This window comes from Vanellus vanellus, assembly GCF_965231255.1.
Source record: "Vanellus vanellus genome assembly, chromosome: 1".
NCBI classification, from domain to species: Eukaryota; Metazoa; Chordata; class Aves; order Charadriiformes; family Charadriidae; genus Vanellus; species Vanellus vanellus.
In genome coordinates, this window is record NC_138905.1 from 163422953 (window position 1) to 163435060 (window position 12108).

General features: G+C 41.1%; 1 protein-coding gene across 3 annotated transcripts in view; it reads right to left on the minus strand.

Annotated features, from left to right (window-relative positions):
• Positions 1-845: 845 nt before the first annotated feature.
• The window catches only part of MBNL2 (muscleblind like splicing regulator 2), a 112509-nt gene continuing 101246 nt past the window's right edge, over positions 846-12108 (minus strand). For all 3 annotated transcript variants that reach the window (XM_082480968.1, XM_082480966.1, XM_082480967.1), the window contains one exon: positions 846-3790. In XM_082480968.1, coding sequence (XP_082337094.1) covers positions 3663-3790 — 128 coding nt within the window. In that variant the 3' untranslated portion in view covers positions 846-3662. The remainder of the gene's footprint in view (positions 3791-12108) is intronic.

A 12108-nucleotide genomic window follows, 5' to 3' on the forward strand; every position in this document is an offset into this window, starting at 1 on the left:
TCCCTGCGAGTCGTCCCCGTATCTCCTCTCCACCCCACACGCTTGTTCTCCGCAGGCTTCTGGCTCAGCACGTTTGTGATACATCCAAATCGACTGGTTGACCTGGTGGTTTTCCACATCACTTGTGACCTTGGGCTCCTTTCAAACCACCCCCACGCTGATGCAATGTATACACCTTTATGACATGAACTCTTCTTGATTTTGCAGGAGTTGTATTTCCTTTCTTTAAAGCGTTTCAAAGAAGACGGTGTGAAGAAACCACGGAGCTTCAAGCCAGAGGTTTTAATCCCTCCTCTGTCACTAACTTGCCGAGCGATCTCTGCCCTGGGGCACGCAACACCTCTGTGATGCTGCTCTCCTCAGAGGACCTCGTAGATAACGGGGATTATTTGTCGGTACTCTCCAAGATGTCAGCAAGAAAAGAGGATGCAGAAGATGTGCCGGAGAAAAAAATCCCCCAACAGTTAGGCATCTGCGAGCCACACCGCTGAGATAAGCACTGCCTGCCCGCACCCCAGCAGCACGGGCAGGCAGGAAGGGGACGAAACAACTGTTTGGGGTTAACGCCGTGCAGCGTGGCGTCCTCGACACGCCGTCGCCAGCAGAAGAGTATGGGCTTCCTCCTATAGCACCGGCGTGTGTCCCAAACCTGGGTACGGCACTTAAGGATTTGTATTTGAACATGCACTTAAGGAAAAAAAAAATAAAATAGATCAAAATAAAATCAATTTTAAAGTATATAATTTGTATTTTAAGACTCCTCCACTTTCTTTTGACTCTTTTTGTTACCCCAGGCCCCTCTTCCCAGAGCCGCGCCACAAGAAAGGATCGCCCTGACTCCGCTCTCATTTTAAAATGCTTCTTTTTATTTCAGTGGTTGTACATTGGGTGAATGAATTTAACGTCACAACAGAAATAGAATGGCTATTTAACAGACCACTAGTAGTTATATGCTGAAAAAGAGTGAATGGAGGGGTTTCTTTTAACTATTACCGAAATATTCATTGTACGCGTCATCAATTATGCTGGATGAGAGAGGCAAACAAAAAGGTATTTTGGTGAGGTGCTGTATCCTTTGAAGAAAATAAACACTGAGACATCTCAAGTCACTTGAGACCGTGTCCCAGCTACAGTATTCGCTGTCTCTATGTTGGCCCATCTCATGGTTCTTTTAGGGGGTTTTATTTGTTGGATTTTTTTTTAATTAAACAAAGCATTTAAAATTTAATCATTTTCATTAGACTTTTTTTTTTAAAATATAAACAAAGTTTTGGCAAATAATATTTATACAGAAAAATAGTTTTAGATCTTCCCAAATTTTGAAATAGTCTATAAAATTACTTTATAAATAAATAAAATGCAGAATCTGTTGTACACGTATTTGCACATCTCTGTAATTGCCTCCTTACTGTTAGCATAGGTTTGTACTTGTACAGTTTTCAGGAATATTACAAAGTCATAAAGTCGGAAAGTGGATCTCTTATTAAAAATACATTTTCTCTTTTTGTCTGTCAGTTTATCTGGATGAAAGACCTGATGTATCTGAAGCTTCGTCATCCATGGGCAAAAAATAGTAGTATTGGATTAATTGTAAAAAACATAGAATAACAGTTATTTTGAAACATAAAAAGTTCACACAAAACAATGTCTTGAAGAGTTATCTACATAAAATATTTAAACAACATGGATAATTTACCATTTAGTATTATACAATAAGCTACCCAAATGCCTAAATTAACTATTATAAAAAAATAAAAACAACTTTGACAGATATAGGCAAGTTGCAGTGTCAACTACCTAGTTATAATGACTGAGAAAGTCTACAAATATTAGTGTTTTAATAGTATATAATGGTGATACCTTAACTGCTAAAGTAACAAGTTAAGATACATTATCTTTCCACAAATTAAAACTAACGCAACGTTACAAGCACTATGTTAATTTTACAATCGAATCGTGATTACTTTTTTCTTTCGGATGATCAAATCTCCAGCTTTATATATAAATAGATAGTAATTAGACATCGGACAAACAAGATTTAGCCCAGAAAATAATTTCCTAGACAAATAATTATATGGTTAGTGCCTTCAGTCGTTCAGAACAGGCAGTGCTGCCAAAGTTTAAAATAGTTTACAATCAATCTGAAGAGGTTAAGTTAAAATACTGCAATCACTAATAATGTCCACATAGAAAACTTATGCTGCAAACAATTATACATAATATCCACTTATAACAGCTGTCTTGTTTTTTTTTTTTAAACAATAATTTAAAAACTATGTCATTTATGTGATACATGTGCAACATATAAAATGTGAAATATGAAATATTTGGTACAATAGTGCTTGAAACAAATCTCAAATCAAACAAATGAAATTTTAATTATACATATATAATTACCTTGTAAATCAACAAAGTATTTAAAAAAGTAAACAACATTAAAATCTGCTTCATCCATATATATGTATGTATGTATATATAATATGTATATAATTGTATTAAAGATATCTTCATACTTTTGTGACATAAAATATGTTTTTAAAGAAAAACAATTAAAAGAACTATTTTTTTCTCCACTCTAATCTGGTTACAATCGTATAATCCAATTAAAAAAAAATGCAAATACAGTAATGCTTTATTAAACTGAATCTCATTCTACATTCTTAGTGTTAATAGTCTAGATTAAAGTCACCTATGAAGTTTCAGTGACTCAACTGAATTTTAATTAAATTAGAATATCGTACAAATCTCTTCATCTACAACCTTCTTTTTCGCCTTTTTGTTGGTTTGATCTTTTCTTTTGTTTGAATTTACACTTCTAGAAGTTACTTCATAACAGCTTGGATCTTTTTGGTAACCTGACTATGAGTTTGAAAGATTATTTGCTTCTGGTGAGATTGGACTGTTGGCATCAGGCTCACTTTCATCAAGTCTGATGTGACAAAATTTAGGCACTTCTGCAAAGTCTCTTTTAAAAACATTATAAATATACTCGTAAAATAATATTCTCAAGACTTTGTTCCTTTGGGGACTGAAAGGGGTACGAAGTTCACACTGTGCAAAATTTTTTAATTTTCTTCTGCTATTCTGCTATGATTCAAATGCAACTTCTCCATACAAGTCAAACACCAACCATGTGCATCTAAAGAATTTGTGCTTTACTTTGGACTTCTGGCTAAAAATATTCAGATTGGCAGGCTGATGTGCAGGACACTGGGCTGTGTTTCGCTTCCTCTGTCTTGGAATCAACTCGCTAGGGGAGCAAAACCAAGATTATTTTTTTTTTAACCGAGAAGAAAAACCCCAATCATAGTTCAAGTGAAAATTAAACCTGCAACTGGGATAAGTTTTTAGCCAATACAACTTAATTATTGCTGAGCTCGAAAGATTCAGAAACACTGAATCTCACGAGACTAACTTAACTGGACCATTTCCGTTGGGTATAGTTATGGAGAAAAGACAATATTTGCAAGAATTAAACTATGCTTAGAAAATCTTTAAAACTAAATGTTACCCTTTATGTCTTGAAACATCACAGCTGGTATCAGGTAGTTAACTATTTTAGGTTGGAGTATAGTAAGCATACCATATTTAATATTCATATATGACATAGCAGCACTAGCTTTTTCGAGTTTGTGATTTGTCCGTAAGAACAAATTCTTGACTTAGCATGCAGTTTGTGGCAACTCTAGAGAGGAGGAGACGGGGTAGTATGTACAGTAGCCGTGCTTGGCCGTCCGCAGGGAGGCTTCGTGACACTCCGTTCCGCTCCTGCCGGCTATTTCAGGATTATCTGTTAAGAGAAAGGAAAGCGTGATCGCGCTTTTAGGTGACGCGGGGAGAGCAGTTCGCCCAGACAGCCGGCGCTGGACTAACCACCTCAGATGGGACAGCATCCCATACAGGACAGCATCCCGTATCCTCATGCTGCCTGGGAGGCATTTGCATTTAACAAATCAGGTCGTCCTCTTCCCGCACACACATTCCTCACGTGCGTGAGAACACGCAGGGTGGGTACTGGATGTGTCAAAACACTGGGGACCGCGCTGAAGCCCCAAAGGAAGGGCCTGGCCATGGCTGGGGTGCGCACCCTCAGCGCCCCGGCTGTCAGCAGAGGGGGAAGCAGCCTCAGCCTCCCGAGGAGGCTCACAAGTGTATCGGTGCCTGGTGCGGTTCTCCAGCCTCCACAAAGTCAGGAAAGACCAGGGGAAACGGTGGAGTCAGGGCTCCTCGCCACTAACAAGCAAAAAAAAATGTACCGGGCTGGGTGTTTTCAAGAAGCTAAAGTGTCTTTTCAATGCACTTTTAGCAACTGCTTATTTCCCAAAAACTTTATCTGCGGGTCAGCGAACTTGAGGGATTTTTCACGCTTCCTTATGTCAGGGGATCCAGGGGGATGATGGGAATGGTACCTCTGAGCACCCAGCTAGTCACTAACCTTGCTGCTTTACCTCCCCAACGTCTCAAACTGAGGGTGAAGCAACCATTTTGCAGATGTAACCTCTCGTGCTTCCAATACTGCGAAGGTTAAATGCACAATATGCCTGGCAACCAACTCAACCTGCTCACAGTACGGGAAAGCAGTCCAGGTTTCCATCACCTGCCTGAAACCGAAACGGCTGTGGGTGAAAGTGATGTCAAAAGCCAGGGGTGTGATGCTTTATCGCATCATAGCTAATCTGTGCTCCAGCCTTAAGCACAAGGCAAGGAATCCGAGCACATCGCCTGCTCTTCCTGTTTAATTTGGCACTTGACATATTTTTAAGCTGTATTCGTAGGTGGTGTGCAAGACAGTCACAACAGCACTTTGACCTACTTGTGTATTATGAAGCTAGACTGCTGCTTAATGCAATATTTATTTTATAAAAGGGAAAAAAAAAAAAAAAGATGTTTTGAAAATAACTTCAGCAAAATACTACCTCTGACATACAGACTACCAAAAAGAAACACGCTCGCCTCTGCGTGGAAGGCGCTTGTTCTAGTCTCCTGCCCAGTCACACTTTAACACACCTCACAACCACAACTGCCTTGCTCTCTGTACACAACCAGCAGCTCCCTGACCCCACCGAACTGGCCGGCGTGCCAGAAAGTCATCTTTGATTACCATCAGCATTGAAAATCTGGTGACACGCGAGGCCCCATTGTAATGACACTGTACAAACACCTGCTGCTCCAAAGGGCTTAACAGCTAAATACATCATACATACAACAAGGACATATATTTTTAATGAACTTCCACCCATTGTGAGTTTGTTAGCTTATCGCCTATCTTCTGTTTCCTATTGAAATAACAAAGAAATACCTTTGCTGAAATAATAAAGCCCTGCCTGCGATAGCCCTGGTCCGTCTACAGCACAGTGATTTGACAGTACATACAAAGAACGTAGCTGTGCTGAAAATAAGAAGTGACCAAGATTATCAGCACTGATATTTTTAGCATGTTACAACCCAACATGTCAATGTAATTAATAAAGCAGCTTTAGCTATATTGGGTTAGCCATAATCACGCAAGTGTATTTAAAGGATCCTAAGGTCTGTTTGATTGGGACACAACCTGAAATCTACTCAGTGTAAAAAATAAAACGCAGAATTTCAGACATGGCAGCTGCCTACATTGTCTGCCAACTTTTAAAGGGATAAACTTGCCTTTCCCTATAGCTTTTTTCTCACTGTACAGGGAGACAGATCACTGCCCCTTACACTGAGATGTCCTAAAAGGTCAAACAGCCCCGCACGAGACTGGTGCTCCCAATTTCCCCACAATGTGTGACAGAGAAGGCAGAGGGCCTAACCTCAGAGCCCAAGTAAGGACTTCCACCGCCCCGTCCCTACTCCTGCCCTTTCTCCCCTCCTCTCAAAACTCAGGAAATGGCCAAGACAATGTAAAGACTTTCCTTTTGTGCACGAGCACGTCCTGTTTATGCGGCTGCGGGTGCAGGAGGAGCAGCTGGAGCTCTCCCCACCACGCTTCTCCCGCCGCCAGTGCCGGCGGAGCCGGTTTGCTCCCAAAACATCATCCTCGCCATGCTGCCGCTCGTGCAGGGGATGTAACTAGGGCATATTGCACCCCGGCTATTTCTAGTACACGTAGGAGTCCTCGTAGGAAAAAAACCTCGTCTCTCCTTCAGAACAAGCTTCTCCAGTGGGGAGAAGCAGAACTGAGGAGCTTTTTTTTTTTTTTTTCTCCTAACCTTACCCACAAAGTGTAAAATGTATCCCATAGTCTTTAATTATATGTTCACACCCTATTTCTCAAAAGATATCACAACTCTGCCCTAGCTCCATACACATGTATCAGCTTCTGCGACTGTTTTTTTTCACTGTGTCTGACAGAGAAACATAAAATGCTAAACTACTTTACATGGAAAACACACTGTGAACCCCTTCTGTTTAATCTACAAATGAAGTAATAAACTGTGATGGAAGACAGAGGCTATCTAAGTCTGCATCACTGCTAATTGCTCCAACGCTTGCATGCTGAAAAAGGAGAAGCTGTACACAACATACTGATGAAGGAACATCCCCGCAAACACCTATTACAGAGGCTGCACTCCCTCCTTACTTGTAAAGAGGTCCAACAACCTTCATGTTCACTACTGTTTGAAGAATTACATCTCAAATGTACATATATGTGACTTGCCACATTTGCAGTGATACTGTATTGTTATACTTCACAGCAACTTGATATAACGTATTGACACTTTTACCATAGTATGTAGAAGCTTAAAAAAATGAAAAACAAGACTACACAGTGTGTGTGCATTCTCCCATGTACAAAGGTCTACAGGTCAAGCATGGGAAAGCATTTTTGCGTGCTCTGTATGGATAAGATCCACAGGTGTGGATACAGACGTGCCAGAAAACATACCTTCTGCTGCTGCAGTAAGAGATCCAATAAGAACACTATTTCTAGCTTAAGCAGAATGGCCTGGTACTTACAGGCCGGGATAGTAACGTACAGAAGATTTAACAACCACAGAGGGCATTTTTGGAGGCAATCACAGACATAGGGTACCCCCTCCATTGCCTTCTTGCTGTGTACCTGTTTGAAGTGCCAGAAAGCTGGCTACCCTGTAGACTAAAATCAGTAAAACTGTGCCAATGTTAGTTACTAGACCTCACCAAAATTGCAAATACATAAAGTGAACCTACATTTCTGCAAACTACTTTCTAACCACCAAGAAGCATTTGCTCTTCACAATTTTCCAGCTCTTTAGAGGTGGCATTTTCAGCTCTCAAATGCCAAGACCTTCTCTCTTTCCAATCAGAGCGTGGCTCTTCCAGACCTTTACCTTCAGGAACTCTGAATGATCACAGTGATCATTAAGCCCCCTGTGCAACACTGAACATCCCTAAATTCAGCCAGGGTTGCTCCTAAGGGTGATATAGTTTTGCAGTGTCATCCATGCGAATGACAACCAAGAGAGATGTTACTGCCAATGGTTTCAGCTTCTCTCCGAACTACCAACCCATGGTACGCAGCAGATAAATCGACATCATCTTGGGATTTCCTCAGACCCAGCAAAAGCAGCTGCGGCTGGTTATCGTCTCAAGACTTAAAAAGTAAAATTGAGAATCTCTTAAATTAAGGTGGAAATTCCACCTTTGTGAACTCTTGTCTGACACCCAGGTTACTATGTGCACTCCTTTACCTGACACAGTTCACAGAATTAACCAAAGTACCTAGAATCATGATTGGGTACTACGAATTTCAAGAACACCATTTGAGATTTTCTGTTTTGAAGCTACAACTCACAAAGCTTCTTTACTCTCTCTGTGTTAAATTCTGTTTCCAGTCCCAGACTTATTATGCAATGATGAATACAGAAAACTTACCATTCTGCATGAATGCAGTGCACATGAACTCTTGTTCAACTAAAGACCTGTCACAGTGGATCAACTGGAAAACATGACTTTGCATCTACCTCTGAGATGTTTCTCTTTCAGAAGTTTTGAAATGACTTCTCCACTTTGCTTTATAAGCGTTAGTACATTTTAAGGGGGCATTAAGATCATATTTGACCTCCACGTTGTGACCTCTCCAAAAATGAACTCATACACAGTAGATATTTTAGACTGCTCAGCCTTTCATTTTAAGAGCAATGTAGTAATAGGAGTTTCTTGTAGACAAGATTCATCTCAGATGAGTTCAAACATGTATGCCTCAGCTGGTCACCCTATTTTGCATCTTCCTAGCCTACCTCAGGCAACATATTTTAGCATGAGACAGATTATCAACTCATGATGCTTTTTTTCCCGTCCACCAAATGTAAGAGTCTGCGGCAAACAGTTCACACTGAGGTATTTAACTTTAAGACATCTGCGTCAGGCCAGATGAATCCTACCACAGTGACATTTTCTATTTTCATGTTTTTCACACGAGCAGCAGACTGGTCAGATATATCTAAGGTATACACGAAAAACGACAGATATTTTCAGACAGCCAACTCATATCAGGCTGTCTCATAACTTCTCCCGCTTTCTAAAAATAAAACTAAAACCAAGAATTTCTTCCCTTTTACATGAAACCCAAGACTATTTATATTTCTCCATGCCTTTAGGAAATGCCTCCCTCTCTTTATTTTTTATTTTCTCTTAGAATGCTCTTTTCTAGCATGCGTCTTGTTCTTTTTCTACAAAATAAATCTTTTTTTTTTTTTTAAATGAAAAGCGGAAAAGGATGAGTAAATATTCAGACATTTACTGAGAGCAATCACTATCGTATCAGTCGTGCTTGGTCTTACTTAACTTTTACACAGCCTTACAGATGGACTTTTTCACCTCCTGTTTCACAGAATTATTTGCATAGAGGCATTTAAGTTGGGCCCCTGATGAAGGTGACTTACTGGCTGGAGTGGCTGGTTTTCCCTTATGCTGCAGTCCAGGTGCTCTCCTGCTGACCTGCAACCCTTCTCCAGGTTTTGGGCACTTATTACAGGTATCGGCATCATATTGGTAAGAGCGGGATGGATCGTGGTTCCCCTCCCCTGGCAACTCTTGTTTAAAGCTCTTTTCAGGAGCTTGCCAAGCCTCTGACCAAAGATGCTCTTCCCTTTCTTTGTCAAATGGACCCCGTCAGGCTCCAGTAGACCAGGTTTCTCAAAGCAAGTCCCATGATCTAAGTAGCCAAACCCCTGGCTGTAGCACCAGTCTTGTAGCCATTTGATTTGCCAGATTCGCCTGGCCCTATCAACCCCCTTCCCTTTGACTGAGAGAACTGATGAAAAAACTACCTGTGCCCCAGAGTCCCTGACCACTACTCCCAGGGCTCTATAATCCTTCTTGATATTCCTCAGGCAGCTCCCGGCTGCGTCACTGCTGCCCACGTGAGACAACAGCAGCGGATAATAGCCAGAGGACTGCATGAGGTTTGGTAGTCTCTCAGCTGACTGTTTCTCCATGGCTTCAGCAGCAGCACCTCCATGGAGCACCAACCTGAGCCTTCCAACTTCCCACCCCACGACTCCCACTGACACTCCCCCAAGGGACAGGATTTGTCCCTGTCTTCAACGGGCTAACAGCTGAGTTGGCTCCCACCCTCACTTGCATTAAAAGCAGCCTGACTGCTCCCAGCGCTCAGGGTGGAGAGCTGCTGGGGTACACACGTCTCATCTCTCCCACCTTAGCTGTTGTCCTACCCCCTTTCCTGGTCCTGGCACTAGCTGTAATCCCCCACTGGAAGTCCCTTCCTGACCTACTGTTTGCACTATGCCGCAGGTCTTGTAACTGCCGCAAGACCCTCTCTTCCTGGTCCCAACTGAATACATTTGCACATGCGTGCACCCATCTCACCTCAGGCCCATTTCACTCATTTGTCCCTTTCCACTTTCAAAATTCATAGTCACCAGTTTGTGCCCCTATAAAAATAGTGTCAAACTAGCATCTTTCTACAGGGATGTCATCTGCAAACACTGAAAAGAAAAAACCCGCGAATAAATGTATCCCCAACCAAAACCTAAAGGAACTACTACTAGGGTTGGAGAGACCTGCTGAAAGCAATTTGTTACCCCTGCTATCACCGATAGCATCACTTTTCAAAAACACACTGAGCTCCACCTTGAATCACTGACTTCTTTCCTTTGCTACCCCTCCTCTCTTGATGGCCAGAAACCTCATTCTTATTTCCAGCATTTTATGATTTCATGTATACGTGCTTCGTTTTTCTCACTAACTGTGGAACTCTCCTCAATTCAGGGGTGAAGGAGGATTTTTATCTTATTGCTTCTCCATTTATCCAATGCATCCCCAATACATTTGTCTACTTTGCTCATCAATAAGGTGACCTCTGATTTGTATATATAAAGGGTGAGATGTCTATGCCACAGATGATCTCCTTGGTTGCCTGCCCATACAGGGACTAACATCGGGGGCATGAGGTGTTTCCTGAGGGGTGGAGGTCCTGTTTGCTTAGCTTTCTTACAGCCCATCTCCTGACATGGTCATTCTGATGCCTTGCTCCACCCTCTCTTCTCTTCCCTAAATCTGAGCCTTCCCAGTTCTGCCTGTACCACATCTTGATAATATGCCTCTAGAAATAGCTGAGGGTCAGATGTCCGTGCTGAAGTGGACACATCTGCTAGCACATTTTCATTCCACACAAGCTGTTGGCCATCAGGGTGTCATAAAGCTGACAAAGACCTTGTCTGAATCCAGCTCTTCATGATGATCTAAAGAAAATACCAAGACAACTATGGGATCCCAAAGGGCTCAAGGGTTCAACAACATCATTCCTCTCATTTAATATTCAAAAGGTCCTGAAAGAGAGTCCAAAGCCACTTGTGCTGCCAACTCCTTAGCATGCTTATGAGCTTCAACAGGTATTTACTCAAGTAATAATGTATAATATTTAAGTTCAAGTTAATAGGTATTTACTCGCGCCAAAGAAACAGGACTAGTTGTTTTAAAAATGAAAGCAATCTGGTTTTATTTATTCTTCTTTAAAGTAATAAATAATGCAGTACTAAAAATTGATCATAACATACTCTACCAAAATCTATTTTTAACTAATCGCACAGGCAGCAGACAAACTACCTAGAAATGAGAAAACCACTGCAGTAATATTTTAGGAGCACCCATACAGTGACTGCTTTGAATAGCCACTCAATTTTACCTTTCACCAGGTCTGAGCTACTGCAATCATCTCTGTTTTTCACTTCCTACTTTCAGGTCATGTTCCTTCTCTTGAATTTTAGAAACCGACAGAATGTGCTTCCACAGAAGAACGGAGAGCACAAAGGAGGGAAAGGCCAAACCCAAGTTGTGCATTACCAGTAAAATGCTGGTATTCCTCCTGTAGGGGCGTTACTTCTCCAAACTTCCATTTTTCTTAGGTGTCCTCACCTAGCCTTTTTTTTTTTATTTTAAAAAAAAACTGGCTTTATATTTTCCTCTTACACATCATACATGCCCAAATCATGCAAAATAAGACTGTCACTGCACTCATGGCATCCCTTTAGGCGAACACTTCCATCCCACACAGAGCAGGGCTAGCACTTCTCTAGGGTCTCCAGCAGTAACCACCGCACTGAAACCCCTCTCCTCCCAAAACCTGATGCTCCAGTTCACATTCCGTTCCGAGCAAGAGATGGTCCAGTGCAATATGCAGAACTTAAACACAGCAAGGTACCAAATTTATGTTCATCAAGGTTAATCATCAGACACCACACTTATAACACTTGTGTTAGTTTTATAAAACTCACTGTACTTACAACTTGTCAGAGGAAATCTTAATGTTCTTGACTATTGACCTATTGACTGCTTACCACTTCCTTAATTTTCTTATCTGAATACTCTCTCACGGAAAAAATAGACTCATATGAGCTGTGTGTACATGCTAAGCACAATGAAACAAACTGATTTTTCCCTAAATGCCTACAAAATGAGCTGACCTCAGAAAATTTTTCCTATGTTTAAATAATAAATATATGCCCCAAAAGACTTTTACTCGACCTGTCAAAGTATCATTTGTTGAATAATTGAAAGCAAGAGCACAAAAGGAAGTTATCATATCAAACATAAATACATTCTTTTAATTGCAATGATATGAAAGCTAAACCAGTCTAAAACAGGAAAGGGAAATATGTCTTGATTTTTTTTTTTGTTATATAAAAG